Below are 22638 nucleotides of genomic sequence, written 5' to 3' on the forward strand. Positions count from 1 at the left end.
ACCTCGGCATCCGAAACTCAGAGTTTTATCTTGGCTACCGAATAATTGTCACATATTATTTTACAGATATATATATATACACACACACACACACACGCGTGTGCGCAAACATGGCTACATGGTTAAGAATCTTGCTTCCTAAACATGTGGTCTTATCTAGGGTTCAGTCCCACTGTGCAGCACCTTGAGCAAGTATCTCTTATTATAGCTAAACCCTTGTGAATGGATTTGATATATGGAAACTGAAAGTAGCCTGCTGTATATATGTATGTATTTGTGTATGTGACATCATGTGATGGTTGTGAACCAACGTCTATAAAACATATGCCTGGCCATGGGTAAACATCATGCTAGAAAACAAGTGAGTGTTGATAACAGGAAAGGTATCGAGCCATAGAAAATCTGCCCCAACAAATTCTGTCTAACCAATGCAAGCATGGAAAAGTGGACATTAAATGACAATGAAGATGCTAATGATGGGATAAATATATATATATTATCATCGTGTCATTGTCATTTAATGTCCACTTTCCATGCTGGCATGGGTTGGATGGTTTGACTGGAACTGGTAAGCTGGAGAGCTGTACCAGGCTCCAGTTTGGTTTTGACTTGGCTTCTATGCCCTTCCTAACATCCAACCACTCCAAGCAGGATAATGTTTACTCATGGCCAGGCATGAAAAATATCACACATATATACAGCAGGCTTCTATCAGTTTCCATACATCAAATCCACTCACAAGGGTTTGGCTATAGCAGGGGACACTTGCTCAAGGTGCTACTCAGTGAGACTGAACACTAGACAAGACCACATGTTTGGGAAGCAAGCCTCTTAAACATATAGCCATGTTTGTTTGTGTGTGTATATATATATATATACACACACACACACACGCGTGTGCGCAAACATGGCTACATGGTTAAGAATCTTGCTTCCTAAACGTGTGGTCTTATCTAGGGTTCAGTCCCACTGTGCAGCACCTTGAGCAAGTATCTCTTATTATAGCTAAACCCTTGTGAATGGATTTGATATATGGAAACTGAAAGTAGCCTGCTGTATATATGTATGTATTTGTGTATGTGACATCATGTGATGGTTGTGAACCAACGTCTATAAAACATATGCCTGGCCATGGGTAAACATCATGCTAGAAAACAAGTGAGTGTTGATAACAGGAAAGGTATCGAGCCATAGAAAATCTGCCCCAACAAATTCTGTCTAACCAATGCAAGCATGGAAAAGTGGACATTAAATGACAATGAAGATGCTAATGATGGGATAAATATATATATATTATCATCGTGTCATTGTCATTTAATGTCCACTTTCCATGCTGGCATGGGTTGGATGGTTTGACTGGAACTGGTAAGCTGGAGAGCTGTACCAGGCTCCAGTTTGGTTTTGACTTGGCTTCTATGCCCTTCCTAACATCCAACCACTCCAAGCAGGATAATGTTTACTCATGGCCAGGCATGAAAAATATCACACATATATACAGCAGGCTTCTATCAGTTTCCATACAGCAAATCCACTCACAAGGGTTTGGCTATAGCAGGGGACACTTGCTCAAGGTGCTACTCAGTGAGACTGAACACTAGACAAGACCACATGTTTGGAAGCAAGCCTCTTAAACATATAGCCATGTTTGTTTGTGTGTGTGTGTGTATATATATATATATATATATATAATAATAATATTAGGGAATATATCCAAATTTACAGGGAAAAAAAATCAGATTTAGGATTAAATCCAATTTTATAGTAAAATATTATAAAATATTATTTGAGACAAAACCACTATTTTGCAAAACAAACAAGGAAAGACTTAATCAATACATAAAATTAATAAATAGTCAAAAAAACCGCCACTACAATCGTTCTTGTCTTGATCGACAATCTTCAGGTGGACTTCCAATAATTCAGTTGTAACTGAATTATTGGAAGTCCACCTGAAGATTGTCGATCAAGACAAGAAACGATTGTAGTGGCGGTTTTTTTGACTATTTATTAAATTTTATGTATTGATTAAGTCTTTCCTTGTTTGTTTTGCAAAATAGTGGTTTTGTCTCAAATAATATTTTATATATATATATATATATATATATTTGGTAGATAAAGCAATTAAGAGTATGAAGACAGCGAAAGCCCCAGGCCCATCAGGAACCACTGCAGAGATGCTCAAAATATCTGGTCATGTCGGCTATAGCCTGGTCACCCTATTGTTAACCAGGTGATACACGAAGGCGTCAGACCCAATGACTGGTGTAGCAGCATAATAGTCAACTGCTACAAAGGAAAAGGTGACGCTTTAGATACAAATAATTACAGAGGTATCAAGTTGTTAGATCAGGTAATGAAAGTTACGGAGAGGGTCATAGCCCAACTAATTAGGAAGAGAGTCAGTATAGATGAGATGCAGTTTGGTTTCGTGCCAGGGAAAAGTACCACTGATGCTATATTCCTGGTAAGACAGCTGCTGGAGAAATACCTAACCAAAGATAAGCTCCTGTACCTGGCTTTCGTTGACATGGAGAAAACCTTTGATAGGGTCTCCCGATCCCTTAGCTGGTGGTCAATGAGGAAACTAGGGATAAGATGAATCGTTAGTGAGAGCTATGCGAGCCATGTATAGGGATGCTGTCAGTAAGGTGAGGATTGGCATTGAATACAGTGAAGAATTCCAGGTAGAGGTAGGGGTCCACCAAGGTTCAGTACTCAGCCCCCTCCTATTTATCATAGACCTCCAGGCAATAACAGAGGAATTCAAGACAGGCTGCCCATGGGAGCTACTCTATGCTGACGACCTTGCTCTAATTGCTGTGTCATTATCAGAACTAGAGAAGTTTCAGGTGTGGAAGCAAGGATTAGCGATCGAAGGGCCTTAGAGTCAACCTAGCTAAAACAAAAGTCCTAATAAGTAGGAAGGCAGACAAACCACAAATCCCTTCAGGTAGATAGCCCTGCTCGATCTGTAGGAAATGTGTAGGTAGAAATTCTATAAGATGTACCCAGTGTAAGCTATGGATACATAAGAGGTGCAGCAATATCAAAGGAAGGCTAGCTAGGAAGATAATTTTGTATATGGCAGATGCTCAGGAGCAATAAACACTGAAAATGTGCAGGGAACATCTGCCAGATTCCAGAGAGAAAAACTAGAAGTAGTTGATAGCTTCCGTTACCTAGGTGACCAAGTCAGTAACTGGAGTAGCTGTTAGAATAAGAATAACCTGGGCTAAGTTCAGAGAGCTCCTACCTCTGCTGGTGACAAAAGGCCTCTTGCTCAGAGTAAAAGATAGACTGTATGACGCATGTGTACAAACAGCCATGATACATGGCAGTGAAACATGGCTGTGACTGCTGAGGATATGCGTAAGCTCGCAAGGAATGAAGCCAGTATGCTCTGATGGATGTGTAACGTCAGTGTTCATACTCGACAGAGTGTAAGTACCTTGAGAGAAAAGTTGAACCTAAGAAGCATTAGATGTAGTGTGCAAGAGAGACGACTATGTTGGTATGGTCATGTGGTGTGAAAGGATGAGGACAGCTGTGTGAAAAAGTGTCACGAGGGAACCTGTGGAAGAGGTAGACCCAGGAAAACCTGGGATGAGGTATTGAAGCACGACCTTCGAACATTAGGCCTCAGTGAGGCAATGACTAGTGACCGAGGCCTTTGGAAATATGCTGTGCTTGAGAACACCCGGCAGGACAAGTGAGTCCATAACCCGTAGCCTATGCCAGTAGTGTAACCAGCCCACTTAGGCGTACCTTTCTTTCATTGGACACTAAACTCTGCTTGCGAAGACCTGTTGAGACAAGTGAAATCAAAATCAAATTCAATGACAGCATCATCCAAGTGTGATCATTACCAGCGTTGCCTTACTGGCATTTGTGCTGGTGGTACGTGAAAACAACATTTGAGCGAGGACGTTGCCTGTGCCTTTCGACTGGCTCCTGCGCAGGTGACACGTAAAAAACATGATTTGAACATGGCCATTGCCAGTACCGCCTGACTGGCCCTTGTGCCGGTGGCATGTAAAAGCATCCACTACACTCACGGAGTGGTTGGCCTTAGGAAGGGCATCCAGCTGTAGAAACTCTGCCAGATCAGATTGGAGCCTGGAGCAGCCATCTGGCTCACCAGTTCCCAGTCAAACTGTCCAACCCATGACAGCATGGAAAGCAGACATTAAACGATGATGATGATGATGATATATATAAAGTGGGAAATTCATGGCAGAGTATTAGTACAGAAGCGAAAAATTATGTGACATGGAATTCAACTCTAAGCGTCCTACACTCTGCATTGGGAGGTTAAAGGCAGGAAAAATATACATATATTGATAACTGAATGTTTATAATTGATGGTGCTATGGACACTGGACTTGTGACTGCTGAAGAAGTGCAGTGATTGTTGTATTGTTGACACAGAAACTTCATGTTCTGTATGTGAGTGTCCATAACTCTATTATTCTCTCTCTCTCTCTATATATATATATATATATCATCATCGTCATCGTTTAATGTCCGTTCTCCATGCTAGCATGGGTTGGACGGTTTGAACGGGATCTGGGAAGCCCGAAGGCTGCACCAGGTTCCAGTCTGATCTGGCAGTGTTTCTGCAGCTGGATGTCCTTCCTAACACCAACCATTCCGTGAGTGTAGTGGGTGCTTTTTACGTGCTACCGGCACAGCTGCCAGGCGAGGCTGGCAATGGCCACAATCGGATTGGTGCTTTTTATGTGCCACCGGCACAAAAGCCAGTCAAGGCGGCACTGGCATCGGCCACGTTTGAATGGTGCTTTTTACGTGCCACCGGCACAGGGATCACAACTACAATTTCCATTGATTTTTGATGCTGGTGTACTTGACTCAATAGGTCTCTTCAAGCACAGGGTCAAAACGGTGTTTCTTTACTTGCCACCTGCACAGGAGTCAGTCCAGCGGTACTGGCAAGTGCTGGGTACCAATCATAGGATTGGTTCAATTTCGATTTCGATTTCGATTCCGATTTCACTTGCCCCAACAGATCTTCACAAGCAGAGTTTAGTGTCCAATGAAGGGAGGTTGGCATGGGTGCCAGTCGTCGGATGAGGTTCGATTTCGAATTCAATTTCGACTTCACTTGCCTCAACAGGTCTTCGCATGTCCAAGGAAGGAAAGGCATGCACAAATGAGCTGGCAAGGGACACAGGATGGACTCACTTGTCCTGCTGGATCTTCTCACGCACAGCATATTTCCAAATGTCTTGGTCACTAGTCATTGCCTCACTGAGGCCTAATGTTTGAAGGTCGTGCTTCACCACCTCGTCCCAGGTTTTCCTGGGTCTACCTCTTCCACAAGTTCCCTCAACTACTAGGGATTGGCACTTTCTCACACACCTATCTTCATCCATTCTCGCCACATGACCATACCAGCGCAAACGTCTCTCTTGCACACCACAACTGATGCTTCTTAGGTCCAACTTTTCTCTCAAGGTACTTACACTCTGTCGAGTATGAACACTGATATTACACCTCCATCGGAGCATACTTGCTTCATTCCTCATGAGCTTACGCATATCCTCAGCAGTCACGGCCCATGTTTCACTGCCATGTAGCATGGCTGTTCATACACATGCGTCATACAGTCTATCTTTTACTCTGAGCGAGAGGCCTTTTGTCACCAGCAGAGGTAAGAGCTCTCTGAACTTTGCCCGGGCTATTCTTACTCTAGCAGTTACACTTTTAACACACCCGCCCCCGCTACTGACTTGGTCACCTAGGTAACGGAAGCTATCAACAATTTATAGTTTTTCTCCCTGGAATGTGGCGGAAGTTGGTCTCTGTGCATTTTCAGTGTTTATTGTTCCTGAGCATCTGCCACATACAAAAACTATCTTCCTAGTTAGCCTTCCTTTGACATTGCTGCACCTCTTATGTGTCCATAGCTTACACTTGGTGCATCTTATAGAGTTTCTACTTATGCCTTTTCTACAGATCGAGCAGGGCCATCTACCTGAAGGCGTTTGTGGTTTGTCTACCTTCCTACTTATTAGGACTTTTGTTTTAGCTAGGTTGACTCTAAGGCCCTTCGATTCTAATCCTTGCTTCCACACCTGAAACTTCTCTTCCAGTGCTGATAGCGACTCAGCAATTAGAGCAAGGTCGTCAGCATAGAGGAGCTCCCAGGGGCATCCTGTCTTGCATTCCTCTGTTATTGCCTGGAGGACTATGATAAATAGGAGGGGGCTGAGGATTGAACCTTGGTGGACTCTTACCTCTACCCGGAATTCTTTAGTATACTCGTTGCCAATCCTCACCTTACTAACCACATCCCTGTACATGGCTTTCACAGCTCTCACTAATCATTCATCTATCCCTAGTTTCCTCATTGACCACCAGATAAGGGATTGGGGGACTCTGTCAAAGGCTTTCTCCATGTCAACGAAAGCCAGGTACAGGAGCTTATCTTTGGTTAGGTATTTCTCCTGCAGCTGTCTTACCAGGAATATAGCATCAGTGGTACTTTTCCCTGGCACGAAACCAAACTGCATCTCATCTAAACTGACTCTCTCTCTAATCAGTTGGGCTATGACCCTCTCCGTAACCTTCATTACCTGATCCAACAGCTTGATACCTCTGTAATTATTTGTATCTAAAGTGTCACCTTTACCTTTGTAGCAGTTGACTATTATGCTGCTACACCAGTCATTGGGTCTGACTCCTTCGTGTATCACCTGGTTAACTATACTGGTGACTAGGCTATAGCCGACACTACTAGATATTTTAAGCATCTCTGCAGTAATTCCTGGTGGGCCTGGGGCTTTCCTTGTCTACATGCTTCTAATTGCCTTAACTACTATGGAACTGTCAACTTGGATAGCTGGTCCCTCTCTTTATCCCATTCATTTTCTTTATTCAGCAACCTTTCATTGTGGTGTCTCCAAACCTCTCTCTTTGCATCCTCATTTAGCGCAAGTGAACCATCATCCATGCGAACACATTTCTCTCCTACCACATCACGATTCTCTCTCACACACTGTCTTGCAACACGAAATACCTCAAGTCTTTCATCCTCACGGTGCAGGACATTGGCAAATTTTTCCTTATCTGGCTAAATAAACCTGTCTCCTAGCTTCCCTTTTGGCTGTCTGATACAATTCCCTGCTACCTCCGTTCTTCCAGTCCTTCCAAGCCTGTTTCTATTGTCTAATAGCCCTGTCAACCACATTGTTCCACCACCACGTTACCTTGGGTCGAGAGGGGACTTTGCACCAGCCACAGATCTGGTCAGTGGCTCTCAGCAGGTTGTCCCGTAGAAACCTCCAATTGTCTTCCACATTATGTGATGCTATATCCCCTTCTATTTCATCGAGGGCTTCGAGTAATACGTTTCTAAATCTCTGCTCATTTGCAGGATCTTTAAGTCTCCAGACCCTTCTCCTCCAGGCTGGTCTTCTTCTGGGCATCCATTCAGCCCCGTTCCTGAAGTCACTAACTACTAATCTATGTTGAGTGGTACATTCTTCGCCTGGGAAGGTTTTGGCATTTATAAGCAGCCCTCTTTCCCTTTTTCTGGCAAGGATATAGTCAATTTGGCTGGTGTGTCTGCTAGAACGATAGGTGACTAGGTGACAGGCAGGTTCCTGAAGTTGGTATTGCAAACCATAAGGTCATTTGCATCGCAGAACTCCAGCAGTCCGGTTCCCTCCTCATTGCGGAAGCCCCCTGCACGTTGTCCAACATGTCCATTGAAATCACCAGCCACAAAGAGAAGGTCTCTGTCGTTCATCAACGACATATATATATATATATATCGATATATATATATATATATATATTATATATATATATATACTTTATTTTAAGCAGCAAAAAATTCAACAAAATCTGTTACTCTGAGTTTCTCGTTGCCGTTCATCAGACAGTTTTTGCTAGAATATATATATATATATAGATATATATATATATATCGTCAACAATATATATATATATATATATGATGATGATATATATATATATATATTTATATAAATATATAACTAGCAGTATCGCCTGGCGTTGCTCGGGTTTGTAAGGGGAATAACTATATGAGCATATTTAGAGTATAAATGTAAAGTATAATAGCCATCACAATATGGCTAACCACAAAGGGGGGGGGGGTGTTACTGTAGCTTTTTACATTCTGAGATTTAATAATACATTTTTAGAGAGTTACTTCCCTTATATAAACTGAGCGAAAATGCATTAAAAATACGGAAAAATTATGGTAAATTTTTTTTTAAATCGTAGACTCATCGTAGACGCGTACTAATACCCAGAAGGGCTCGATATGAATCACGACTATAAGATACCCGCTTTTGGTTAAACTGCACCGCAAAATGTGGGAGTAGTTAGGAAACTAAATCGTAGGAGACAGACACACAACTTGACTTTTATATATAAAGATATCTAGTCTAGTTGTCATTGTTATTGTTTCACATATCTTTTTCCATGCTGTCATGGGTTTGACTGGAACTGATGATCCAAAAGGCTGCACTGAAGTCTAATGTTTGTTTTGGCAAGGTTTCTACAGTTGCATGTTACACTTCACATAGTATACTGGCTGCTTTTTCTGTGTCACCTGCACTAGTTAGGCTAGAAAGTATTTGCAAGACAAGGCCTCTCAACTCTGTGGGTTATATTACTATGAAAGTATGAGAGACAGGACAGGTGTCTTGCTGAAGAGGTGACTACATAGTCTCCCCTACTGGGAAGATTTTGTGTGTATATGTGTGTACACATATACATAGGTGCACACACACTACCTGAAGGAAGTGCTCCATCATAACTGTAATTCAAAGCCTGGATCCATTACAAGGATAAAGGAATAAGAGAATCTGTCTTTTTAATTTTTCAGGTTGCTGACTGCTATGATGGAGATGAAGAGACTGACAACAGAATCCATCACATTTTTAATGATGAAAGAGAAAAGCAAATACAGCTACTCCAAAGAAAAACCTATGTTTAATGTTGTGAGTTGAATGACTGCTTTTGATTTTCTTTCCTTCCTAAGCACTTCCATGACTGAAAAGAAATCTGGCATGAAAGTAATTACAAAAGATTGTTGATTCAGGATACTGAATGGGAAATAGAGAGTCTGATGCAGTAAATAATAATTGAGGCTACTCCTTTATAAGTATTCATTGGGGGATATTCTTCAATAAATGTTTGGTCAGATCACTTTAAAACAGGAAGTTTGTATCTCAGGAGAAGTGGGAGCTGTGTCAAATTGGTTGATATCAAAAAGAGACTTTGCTTGAAATTTGTTTTTGTCCCTTGCGACACAGTAAAATTTTCGATGCATCATTTTAGGAAAATTGTTGTTTTAAATACTTCTGTGTCATGCATTTTAAAGTGTGATTTGAGGAAGATTTGGTTGCTATTCTCACAAATGTAAATGCTGAGAGTAAATTACAATCTATTTCTTTTTTTTTTTAATACAGGATGAAAAAAGGGAGAAGCATTTTTCTATACCAGAACGTTCTGTTTTGAAAATAAGTGATACTCCTCAGTAAGTAACAATTGGTAATACACCTCTATAAATTATAATTGCAGGTACTCTGTAAGGACTGTGTACACTTTGGACAAGTGTCTCCTATTATAGTTTCTGGTTGTCTGAAATGCTTTTGTGAGTAGAATTTGTGTGTCTCTGTGGAAACCTGTATTGTTATAGGTATGTGTATCCACACACACACACTACATACATACACTATACTTGTTAGTGATAATATATGCTTGTATAATATTTACCTGTAATTATGAGCAATGAAATCTCGATAAAAAAGTATCTCTTGCTTATAATAAACACTGCCTTTTATTGTTATTGTCTTTTAATTTTTACATGTTTCAGTGATTAGAATGCTGAGACACCACCTTGAAGAATTTTAGTAGAATTTTTATTTAGCCTAGTACTTGTTCTATCAGTATCTTTTGTTGAACTGCTAAGTTAGAGGGGTGTAAGCATACCAAGCAGTAGTGAGGGACAAACACAAAGACACAAACATATATGCATATATTCATACATCATCATCATCGTTTAACGTCCGCTTTCCATGCTGGCATGGGTTGGACGGTTCGACTGGGGTCTGGGAAGCCAGGAGGCTGCACCAGGCCCAGTCTGATCTGGCAGAGTTTCTACAGCTGGATGCCCTTCCTAATGCCAACCACTCCGGGAGTGTAGTGAGTGATTTTATGTGCCACCGACACAGGTGCCAGATGAGGCTGGCGAACGGCCACGCTTGGATGGTGCTTTTTATGCGCCACCGGCACGGAGGCCAGGCGAGGCTGGCAATGGCCACAATCGGATGGTGTTTGTCACATGCCACCGGCATGGAGGCCAGTCAATGCGGCGCTGGCTACAGCCACGTTTGGATGGCTCTCTTACGTGCCACCAGCACTGGTATCACAACTACAAATTCCATTGATGTTGAGCGATTTCGAATTTCACTTGCCTCAACAGGTCTTCACAAGTAGAATTTTGTGTCCCAAGAAGGAAGGTATGCACAGGTGGACTGACTACATCCCAGGTAGAGGCCATGGGTTATGGCCTCACTTGTCCTGCTGGGTCTTCTCACGCACAGCATACTTCCAAAGGTCTCGGTCTCTGGTCATTTCCTATATATATTTATATAATCCAAATAAGAAGACTTCAACACATCTTTAATGGTCAGTTGTAGTTGTTTTTGTTCGAGCTCAGCTTTTAATGTAAGCTCACACAAAAGTTCCGAATGAAAATTGACATATTTGCAATCACAAAACCGTTATAGATATGATACTCCCTACATTGAGGAACCTTATTAAACTAGATCTTTGGTCAGACACAACTGATGTTATTGACTGGTTTAAGAATTTACTTTACAAAATACAAAAAAATTCATACAGATAGATATCAACTTGTACTACTCATCTATTAAACTTGTACTTCTCAGTGAGGCTATAATCTTTGCCATCAGGAACACCTCTTTATTTAAGGACACCAAACCAATTGTAGCAGCTAGGAAAACAATATTTACTTTGAATGACAGCCTCATAAGGACAGACTAGAATATTTCAATGTAACTATGGGTGCAAGCAACTCAGCCCAAGTTACCAATTTGGTAGGGTGAAACTTATTGCTGCAAATATCTTTGTGTGTGTGTATATATATATATATATATTATATATATATATATATATACATACATATATATATATATATATATATATATTTATAATAAGATTAGATCGTATACGAGTGGGTATATATTTGTAAAAAAGAAGTTTGAAAATGCCACTATATTAGATAAATTTTAATTTTTACATGTTTCGGTTCTTGAAGTAACGAACCTTATCAAAAAGAATTTTTTTATAATAAAGATTATAATGGAATAGTTCATAATTGTTTCATACATTCAATAGAGTCCATGCTATATACATTCAATAGAATCCATGTTCTTGAAAAGGCGAAAAATATATTATAAGGTGTAAGTCGTTCTTTACTGTTTTGTCAAGTGTAGTGCAGGAGTTCATTATAGATTTTACCTTGTGTTCCGATGGGAGCAACAGTAGTGATTCTACTACCAGGCCCAGTCTGATCTGGCAATGTTTCTACGGCTGGATGCCCATCCTAACGCCAACCACTCCATGAGTGTAGTGGGTGCTTTTTACGTGCCACCAGCACAGGGGCCAGGCGAGGCTGGCAATGGCCATGACCGGATGGTGCTTTTTACGTGCCACTGGCACGGGGGCCATGTGAGGCTGGCAACGGCCATGATTGGATGGTGCTTTTTACATGCCACCGGCATGGAGGCTCGTCAGGGCGGCACTGGCAATGGCCACGTTCGGATGGTTCCCTTACGTGCTGCTAGCACTGGTATCACAGCTGCAATTTCCATTGATGTTGATCGATTTCGAGTCTGATTCTCACTTGCCTCAACAGGTCTTCACAAGTAGAGTTTTGTGTCCCTAGAAGGAAGGTATGCATAAGTGGGCTGGCTACATCCCAGGTAGAGGCCATGGGTTATGGTCTCACTTGTCCTGCCAGGTCTTCTCACGCACAGCATACTTCCATAGGTCTCAGTCTCTGGTCATTTCCTCAGTGAGACCTAAAGTTCGAAGGTCGTGCTTCACCACCACATCCCAGGTTTTCCTGGGTCTACCTCTTTCACAGGTTCCCTCAACCGCTAGGGTGTGGAACTTTTTCACACAACTATCTTCATCCATTCTCGCCACATGACCATACCAGCGCAAACGTCTCTCTTGCACACCACAACTGATGCTTCTTAGGTCCAACTTCTCTCTCAAGGTACTTACACTCTGTCGAGTATGAACACTGACATTACACATCCATCGGAGCATACTGGCTTCATTTCTTGCAAGCTTACGCATATCCTCAGCTGTCATGGCCCATGTTTCACTGCCATGTAGCATGGCTGTTCGCACACATGCGTCATACAGTCTGCCTTTTGTCACCAGCAGAAGTAAGAGCTCTCTGAACTTTTCCCAGGCTATTCTTACTCTAGCAGTTACGCTTTTAACACACCCGCCCCCGCTACTGACTTGGTCACCTAGGTAACGGAAGCTATCAACTATTTCTAGTTTTTCTCCCTGGAATGTGGCGGAAGTTGGTCTCTGCGCATTTTCAGTGTTTATTGCTCCTGAGCATCTGCCACATACAAAAACTATTTTCCTAGTTAGCCTTCCCTTGACGTTGCTGCACCCCTTATGTGTCCATAGCTTACACTTGGTGCATCTTATAGAGTTTCTACCTACGCCTTTTCTACAGATCGAGCAGGGCCATCTACCTGAAGGCGTTTGTGATTTGTCTACGTTCCTACTTATTAGGACTTTGGTTTTAGCTAGGTTGACTCTAAGGCCCTTCGATTCTAATCCTTGCTTCCACACCTGAAACTTCTCCTCCAGTTCTGATAGTGACTCAGCAATTAGAGCAAGGTTATCAGCGTAGAGGAGCTCCCAGGGGCATCCTGTCTTGAATTCCTCTGTTATTGCCTGGAGGACTATGATAAATAGGAGGGAGCTGAGGACTGAACCTTGGTGGACCCCTATCTCTACCCGGAATTCTTCACTGTACTCATTGCCAACCCTCACCTTACTAGCAGCGTCCCTGTACATGGCTTGCACAGCTCTCACTAACCATTCATCTATCCCTAGTTTTCTCATTGACCACCAGATAAGGGATTGGGGGACCCTGTCGAAGGCTTTCTCCATGTCAACAAAAGCCAGGTACAGGGGCTTATCTTTGGCTAGATATTTCTCCTGCAATGCTGAAGCAAAGTAACACCAAATATATAGTGCGTGTGTTTTTATTGGCTAAACTGGCAAAATGACCATTCCTAAATACAATAATATCTGTTTCAACACACGATTTCACATCAAAAATCTTGCAAAGCAATAAACGTAATTATCTTTATTACTATTAATAATAGTAGTAGTAGTAGTATTGCTATCATTATTTTCTTCTCATTATTCTTGCTGTCTTTGTTGATATTGTTTTACAATTAGCCTTCCTTTTTTTATTTGTTATTTTCTTTATTTTATCACTCTATATTTATGATTCTACACCAAAATTACTTTTCACTTTTCCATTATAATTTGATTCTGGTAATTCTGGCATCACAATCCACATCACTCCTCTTCTTCCTTTCAACTATTCACTTTCGCTTTCTTCTCTTCTTTCTCCTCCCACTTCTTCCACTTCTACCTCATTTTTTTGTCCTCTTCCTCTTTTACTACTTATTCATCCCCTAACCATATTTTTACTTACTTTGGTATTAACAATGTTCTTGTCCTGTCCATTTTTCACAGTCAGTTTACATTTTTATCTTTATTCTGTTTACTTTTTTGTTTTCTCCTGATGTAAGCAAAACACACAGCCTGGCAGATGCACAATGTAAGTGCGTACTTTTGTCGTAGGTCTGAAGAAATGCCACTCTAACTCTTCACAAAATCCATACAACGGTTTTACCTTTGTGAAGCCTAGATTTTCTACACCTGAAGAATTTTGATATTAGTCTGAAATCTGACAGTGTAGATAGCCTAAAATTCAGGTTGAGTGCTGCATAGGATATATCCTATCTTTCTACCATCCCAGGACCTTATATACAACAGGCTTCTTTCAGTTTCCATCTAATAAATCCACTCACAAAGACACTTTCCAATGTGCCATGCAGTGGGACTGAACTAGGAACTAGGTGGTTGGGAAGCTTTCTTGACACACAATTGTAATTTCTATATAAAATATATTGAAAATATTCACATATCTTAAATGAAACAAAATACAAATTTAAAGTTGATCTTTGAGCTTCACTGGTGTTTTCCATGAAAGTGCAAATGGATGTTAGGAGGAGAACTCCTCTAACAACATTTGTCTCATTTAATGCCTCCTTAAGCAAGGTACATAACTCCTTATACCATTTGCTTGTTTGGCTTCTGCTTATAAGTCTTTTGATACTGACTGGTCTGAACTCATCCTGGTGCAACTATACAAAACCTAATTTTTAAAAGTTTTCATGTGTAAATAATTTATTATAATTATTATAATAATAAGCTTGTTTGTAAGTTTGTCCAAAATCATGCAATAAGGAAGTAGCAATGTAAGTAAGAGTAAAAAAGAGAAGAGACAAAATGGTGATAACAATGAGAGAGGGAGTCAAACAGTGCCTCTTGCCTTCTCTCTCAACAAAACCCTTTTCCCTTTATTGATGAATGCTGCCTCTCTCTTTCTCTCACTGTCTCTCTCTATCTACAGATGCACACACTCTCTCATTCTCTCTCTCTCTCTCTCTCTCTCAACAACAATATTTTCAGTTTTTATTCAATGAACGCTGATTTTTTTCTGGTAAACATTAATAACAATATATAAGACAAGTACTTAGGATTACCTAACTCAGGTGGTTATATAGAATTGAATTTCTTTTTCCTATGGCTTTCATTACATCATCATTGCCCACTGTAGTTCACTCTTTTATATTTGGTTATATAGAGGTCTGTGTAACCAAAATTGTTGGATATTGTTGGTTCCCTCTCTCCTATTCCCCAGAATGTGTGACTGTGCCTATTTTAGGAACCATTACTATCATCATCATCATTATCCATTTTCCTTTGCTGGAAAGGTTCCGATGGATTTCTTTGCATCATTCCATGTACAAAGTAGCATGTAAGTGTGATTGACTGATTCCTTCCTTGTTGCTGTTGCCTTTCTTAGAATTATTGGCAGAATCCTTACCACAGTGAGCAAAATGCTTAGCATTTCGTCCACCTTTACATCCTAAGTTCAAATTCCGCCTAGGTCAATTTTGCTTTTCATCCTTTTGGTCTCAGTAAATTAAGTACCAGTAAACATTGGGGTCAATGTAATCAACTAGTACCCTCCTGCCAAATTCAGGTCTTGTGCCTATAGTAGAAAGGATTTTTTCTTCTAGCAGAATCGTTAGCACTCTGGGCAAAATGCTCAACAGCATTTCATCCAACTTCACGTTCTGAGTTCAAATTCTACCACAGTCGACTTTGCATTTCATCCCTTCGGGCCAGTAAAATTAGAAACCAGTTAAACACTGGAAGTGGTGTAATTGACTTAACCCCTTCCCCCAAATTTCAGGCCTTGTGCCAAAATTTGAAATCAATATTTAAGGTGGTGAGCTGGCAGAATTGTTAGCACACCAGGGAAAAATGTCTCTCTTTATGTTCTGAGTTCAAATGCCTCCAAAATCACCTTTGCCTTTCATCCTTTTGAAGTTAAAATAAGCTGTAGTCGATATAATCAACTTAACCCCTCCCCCAAAATTGCTAACCTTGTGCCAAAATTTGAAACCATTGTTGTTGTTAAAGCAGTAGATTGTCAGAACTGTTATAAGCACTGGACAAGAAACTTTCTTGCTCTATTTGTTCTGGCTTTTTACATTTTGAGTTCAAATTCTGCATTAGTCAACTTTATGTTACATTCCTTTTCAGTCAATAAAGTGAAATACTAGTCATATACTGGATTAATTGTAATTGACAAACACCCTTTTCCCCAAATTGCTGGCCTTATCACCTAAATTAGAAACAATTCTCATTAGTTCAGTAATATAATTGTTACGATATATTTTCACTACACAGCTCTGTCTACCCCAGGGATAGACCATGTTTTGCTTTGTTTTTCTTTCTTTATATATTATGATTACAATAATTTAATTATGGAAGAAGGAAAAGGAAAGAAAAAATTAAGCTTCTAACAATGCCAAAAGTTTTATAAAATCCTTGATATTTAAGGCACAAAAGTCCATCCTCAGAAGGAAACAGTCTGGGAAATGTCCAGTTATATCTGGTGTGACTGAACATTTCCTACACTGTTTCCTTCTGAGGATCGGCCTTTGCACTTTCCCTTCTTCTACAATGCTTCAAGCAAACTACAACACTCTTATTGATTTAATTATATTTTATTGTAATTTTCTAGGTCTGTTATATTTTACAACTCATTGGCGCATAAGCGAGATACTGTGGTGAGTGTCTATGTTGACTCCCCATTTGTTATTGTCAGAGATCCTAGGGGAAAGATCATTCCTTCACAGATTGACTTGTTCTGGACTGACCGGGATTCTGTCTCCACAGACGTCTACAAGGTGTCATTTGTGATGGCCATCCAAGCATTGGGCATTTGCCAATACACAATCGAGAAAACACACAAACTGTCCACAAAAAAAGCTGTGCCATCGGAGATAACATTTTACAACTCAAACATGAACATGGAACATTCCAGTTCAGTGTTCACAATAAAGAAGTCCCCATCAAAGCCGTTCAGTCTTGAGAACTATTACATGAAGGCTGGCTTCAGCCAGGCAACAGGGCTGTTACAAAACATCACATTTAAAGCAGAGGGTATTACACACCCAGTCAGCATCAAATTTGTAACATATGGCACTCGAAAATCTTCTGAAAAGAGTGGTGCTTATCTATTCCTGCCAGATGGTGAAGGTCGAGAAGTAACAATTGTCGACCCATTCATTCGTGTCATTCAAGGCACTGTTGTATCTGAAGTGAGTGTCTTTGTGGAAAATGTAGAGCATGTTGTGAGGTTATATAATTCACCAGGTGCAGACAGTTTGTCACTGGACATCTACAATATAGTGGACATTAGAGACAAGCTGAACTTTGAGATGGCCATGAGGGTGTGTAGTGATATTAAGAGTGAGGACAACTCTTTCCACACTGACCTAAATGGTTTCCAGATGCACCGGCGTAAAACATACAGCAAGTTGCCTTTGCAGGCCAACTACTATCCCATGCCAACTGCTATGTTTGTGGAGAATTCCCAGAAACAATTAAACATCCTGTCTGGTCAGTCACTTGGAGCTGCCTATCTGAAGCCTGGTGAGATGGAAGTGATGTTGGACCGTCGCCTCAACCAAGATGATAGCCGAGGTCTGGGCCAGGGTGTGCTTGATAACAAACAGACCCCTAACAAATTCTGGCTTCTTCTTGAAATAAGAAAGATTTCCCCTCTTGTGAATAATTTTGTGTTGAGTCTGAATATTTTGACAAATGAATGAGTGAGTGAATGAGGGCATATCACCTCTTTGTACTACATGACTGACTACACAAGTGACTAGCACTATCCCTACTTTGATTTTCACCACTTCATTGACTATCCTTGACAGGCCACCTGCCTTCCCTCCTTTGACTCTACAGGTGTCATCTTCTTAACTCATCCTTCTGTTGGCTTTATATAGAGAAGGCTTCTCTTTCCCACACTTTCTCTATATTCATCAACTTTTCATAGCAGCATTTCCAAGAATTTCTTCTCAGCATGGTAATGGAGAGTGTACTATTGTCACTCTAGATATACTTTTCCTGAATGATGTATTGATTCACATACTGACACACTGCGTTGCAATTTAAAACACTTTACCCCTCTCATCATAGTACATTGACAAACCTCTTATTTTCTGCTTCTTTCTTTGCTTTATGTTGTCTAGCTTTTCATCTAGTTTCTTGATGTTCTTCCCTACTCTCATCTTATCAGTCATATAGCTTTGATGGGTCTGTCTCTTGTACCATTCCCCCATCATATCATCATGTTTGGTTGAAACTTTGCTGCAGCAGGCTGTCTTGTATATTTATACTCTTTGTCTTAGGTCATTTTTCCTTCTCAACATATTCCTCATCTGAAATCTCTTTGAATCAGTGTTTTATAGAGATCTTTCAGTTTCCACACCTTTCTCCAGATTGTCTCATCTCTGAGTCTGTCTAATTCTTGTTTTTCAAGTTACTAATCATCAAACTATGTTGAATGCTACATTCTTCACCCGTGAAAAACTTAGCTTTCATAATTAGCTGGCCGTCCTGTTTCCTAGTGAGTGTGTAATTTTTTTGGCATACATGTTCACATGAGCAGCAGATGGTCATGTGACTGGGTTTTTTTCTGGAAGATAACGTTGCAAATGTCTTGGTCATTTGTGCTACAAAACACTGAGCCTTCATTCCTTTTACTATATCTATAGCTTCCATGTGTGCATGAGTAGGTATCTATGTGTAGCCTAACATATCCATTTAAGTCATCAGCCATGATAATAAGGTTGCTGTTTATTCATTATCAAAATGGTCTATAATAGAGCCACATTATAGGAATACAGTGGGTGTAAGACAGACCCCCAAATGTTTGTATTATTCATCCTACCACTACTACCATTACCATCACCATCCTCAGTTTTCTGTCCATTTTTTTCTCCCCATTCCTTCAAGCTTTCACCATTTCTTCCCATGTCATCCTTGGTCTCTTCCTTTCACAAATTCCATCACTTGGACTGCTCAACAGTTTTGGCATGACTGAAATTTTCCATAGACATTACTTACCTATGTCTTCCCTCTTATGCATTATGTACAATTCTTCTCAACCACAGTAATTTGTGCATAGTATTGCATTTTTTGTTTGGTTTTTAAGCCTAAATATTAGAGAATATTACAAGAGAAGTAATTGTTAATCTTTTTTTTTATTCACTTCGGTGCATTGCCATTTTTGGGATTGCATGACTAGAGGAAGTTAAATGATGTGTCATGAAGAGTTTAAAATCTCAATAATAGAAGAATGTATTCTTCTATGTTGATGTTAATTTGGCACAACTTACATGTCCTAATTAGTAGTGAAGTAGAGCTTTTGAAAGTATAGCAACTTGTTAAATCAGATTCCTTTTTAATTATTGTTAAAATTTTTCTTTGAAATTATAAAGCTCTAACAAACTATATCACATACATTATATTTCAACTATCTCCCCCAAATATATTTTTTGCAGCTTGAAATGAAGAACCAAGTAAAACCTCTCTCATTGCTGGCCCATCTTACTTCATTGCACCTCATCCACCCACTGTATGTGTCACCAAGGAATCCCGACAGTAGTAATATTGATCTTGAGCTGTTACCTTCCTTCTCTTCTACCCTTGATGGCAGTAGCAGTGGTCTGACATGTGATGTGCATCTGTTGAACCTACGCACTTTGCAGAACAAGGATGATGACCCCAGCCTAAAATTTGTGCCACAGAACAGTGCTGCACTCATCTTGCACCGCTTCTCATTTGACTGTGATTTCCCCAACCTGGGACTCAGTTGCACAATTGGAAATGGAAAGGTAAGAATCTTATAGCTACCTTTTGCAACACCTGTCACTACCACCACCATCCTACTAACACTGTTACTATAACAACACAGAGACAACGGAGCCTCTGTATCGTTACTTGATCTGTTAGAAATATCAGTTAGCTCTCCCTCAAATCCAGTCTTTGGATCAAGAGTAACTTTCTTTTATCTCTCACCCAGGGGAAAAAGGAAGAAAACACACACTCAGGTGCTCACAGACACACACACAAGGCTACTGCCCTACCCTCTCTGAAAGTAAAAAAAAAAATTATTTTGTTAATTTTCACTTGCATATCCCTCATCGTTTTTAATTGAATGATTTTTTTGATTTTTTTTTAACTGTCTTTAAATGAAATTATCTAATTAGTTAATTTGTTTCTTTTTATTTTGTTACTAGGTGGACTTGAACTCTTTATTCAAAGATATAAAACTGAAGGACATTCGCAGCACATCTCTGTCTTTGCTGTATGAGAGTAACTCCTCTCTCTCTCAGTCTCACCTCTTCATCAAACCAAATGACATAAGTGCCTTCAAGATCACACCATATTAAGCTGATCAATCGATTCACTGCACTGACACACTGATTCTCTGGCCAAAGGAATTGATCCACTTACTGAATGGAATCAACAACAGAACTGTTATTCTGGAATGACCATGTGGTTGCTCATCTTACTAGAAATAACAGTGAAATTCCCTGTTTCTCCTGTAAATATTACACTGTACCATCCGTAAACTAAAAGATAAAAACAATATGCCTAGAATTTTAAAAAATGGGATGGTCATGACTGGAATACCTTTGAATAGGTTGGACCTTAGGGTTTAAGCAATAACTAGAATGACTGACTGTCTGACCATCATTGTTGAAGTAGTTTAAATAATGGTGTCAGTAGTGGTGGAGGTTTCGACTGCTACTGGCTCTGCAACCACCACCACCACCACTATGACCACAACCACTGCTGTCACTGTGTCCATCCCTCCCAGTGCCACCTGGTGACAAGAGAGCCTCTATGTGATCACCCGACATGCTAGAAATAGCAGCAAAAAAGTGAAAGACAAATTGGATAATGCAGTCCACAGGACATAGTGCCTAGAAAATGAATAAATGGGATGGTTGTAGCCGGAAACTAATGAATGGGATGGTTATAGCCTTTAATCCTGAATAGATATGCTCAATCAAAGCTGACATTGGGCTAAAACCATTACAGCAACAACAACAACTAAAACTACTACTACTAACTATCATTGTTGATGGTCGTGGTTGGGAAGGTGAGAATAATGTTGTTGATTGTGATGGTAACTGATGATGACAGTATTAAGGATAAAAGATGGTGATGATGGGGATAGAGTATTAAGGATGCTGGATGGTAGTGATGATGATGTTTCTGATGACAACAGTTGATGGTACAGTACGGATGAAAGATGTACAACTATGCTTGCTCATACAGGTGATGATGATGATGATGATGATGATGAGAATAAGGGATTACTGATGTTAACAATGATGGTGGTAATGATGACTGGCTGAGATGGTGATGGTGGAGCCTGTTACTCCCTCCCTTTCTCCATGCATTTGTTTCCTTCTTGCTCCACACCTCCATCACCCTCCATCCACTCAATCACCCAACCACAAACTGAGAACACTTCACCTGTCCCTTTCAATTGGTGCCACTGTCACCACCATTACCACCACCACCTTTCAACACTATATAAGTCAACGGGAGTGGGAGGGGGACATACTTCCCTATGCTACATTTTGGCTTGTTAGAAATAGAAGTCAAATTGCCCTTGAATCACAACTTGTCTTTAAAAAAAGTGACCACCACCACCACTATGAGACAAAACAATGTATGTCTTTAGATATTACGCTCTATTGCTTGAAATAGCAGCCAAATTTCCCTTAAATCACAATCCTAGTTTTAAAAAAGAGACTTCAACTTTGAATCATAGCCTGCCAGGACCATTAAATAAGTCATATTTCACTTAGATTTAAAAAACAAATGAAGACAATTGTGTTACTGTTATTTATTGCTGCTGCTGCTGTTGAGTATGTGATGATTGTGAAGGTCAAAGTTTGAGATTCTATGGTGGTGGTGGTGGTGGTGGTGGTGGTTGTGGTGGTGGTGGTGGTGGTGGCGGTGGTGGTGGTGGCTAAAAGAGAATTTTCTTTGATTGTCACAAATGTTTACTTGGTTTTTTTTTAAACCATATATTTGAATTTGAATATTTTCACGTGTATGTATCTGTGCATGTAATCAGAGGTGTATATGATGCCACATGCTTCATACTGCTAGTGTTTAATGCAGTTCTATGTGATTGGTAATAAAATAAAAAAATTTCTCTTGTGTATGAATGTGTGTGTGCATGCGTATAATATATAAATATGTATGTATGTGTATATATGTATGGATGAATGTATATATGTGCATGTACGTCTATATATATATTATGTAAACAGATATATTTGTATATATGTATTTACCTGTATGAGTATCTATCTGTTTATATATGTACACACATGTATATTTGTGTGCGACTCACACAAGTACATGTATTTGTATACACATATACATACATATAACTACACTCAACAAACATATATATACATTTGTTCGCAGATTTAATGTTTGGTCCCCCCCCCTTTAGTATAGGTTAGACAAACGCTTTTTATTGAAGCGTTCCACTCTGCTGCTCTTCCTCTTGCTGACTCTTTTTTCAAGTTAGTGATTTTTATTCTGCTTGTCTTTGAAGGAGGATTTCTTGACTGGCAGTTGTCAGCATAATGTCACTGCTTTTGTCTTTCAAGCAAAAACATTACTAAAACAAAAACACAGAGAGAGAGAGAGAGAGATTCCATCTATCAATTTCTCTCACAAAGCTATAGTAGAAGATGCTGGCCCAACATGCTGCACAGGGGTATTGAATCCGAAAATCATGTGGTTGCAAATAAAATTTCTTAATCATATAGCCATGCCTGTGTGTGTGTGTGTGTGTGTGTGTGCACATACATACAC

General features: G+C 40.0%; 1 protein-coding gene and 1 long non-coding RNA gene across 2 annotated transcripts; one reads left to right on the forward strand and one right to left on the reverse strand.

Moving 5' to 3' along the window:
- Positions 1 to 1140: 1140 nt before the first annotated feature.
- Positions 1141 to 10935, reverse strand: LOC118761544. The gene is made up of 3 exons (XR_004997458.1): positions 10924 to 10935; positions 7104 to 7107; positions 1141 to 1218 (listed from the first exon to the last, which is right to left on the reverse strand). It is a non-coding gene; the product is annotated as an uncharacterized LOC118761544 (long non-coding RNA).
- LOC115230224 (alpha-mannosidase 2x-like) lies at positions 8855 to 21431 on the forward strand. Its single transcript, XM_029800440.2, has 5 exons — positions 8855 to 8993; positions 9465 to 9532; positions 16454 to 17501; positions 19287 to 19619; positions 20025 to 21431. Exons 1-5 carry the CDS (start codon positions 8892 to 8894, stop codon positions 20175 to 20177), a joined length of 1704 nt encoding a protein of 567 aa, XP_029656300.1. The 5' UTR covers positions 8855 to 8891; the 3' UTR covers positions 20178 to 21431.
- Positions 21432 to 22638: the final 1207 nt, after the last annotated feature.

This window comes from Octopus sinensis, unplaced genomic scaffold (genome assembly GCF_006345805.1).
Source record: "Octopus sinensis unplaced genomic scaffold, ASM634580v1 Contig14973, whole genome shotgun sequence".
Classification (NCBI taxonomy): domain Eukaryota; kingdom Metazoa; phylum Mollusca; class Cephalopoda; order Octopoda; family Octopodidae; genus Octopus; species Octopus sinensis.

Excerpts from the sequence above, each read along its gene's own strand:
- LOC115230224 (XM_029800440.2), top strand. The coding sequence starts at position 8,892 with ATGATGGAGATGAAGAGACTGACAACAGAATCCATCACATTTTTAATG. Across the intron at positions 8,994-9,464 it reads AAAAACCTATGTTTAATGTT|GATGAAAAAAGGGAGAAGCA; the intron begins GTGAGTTGAATG and ends TTTTTAATACAG. Across the intron at positions 9,533-16,453 it reads AAAATAAGTGATACTCCTCA|GTCTGTTATATTTTACAACT; the intron begins GTAAGTAACAAT and ends GTAATTTTCTAG.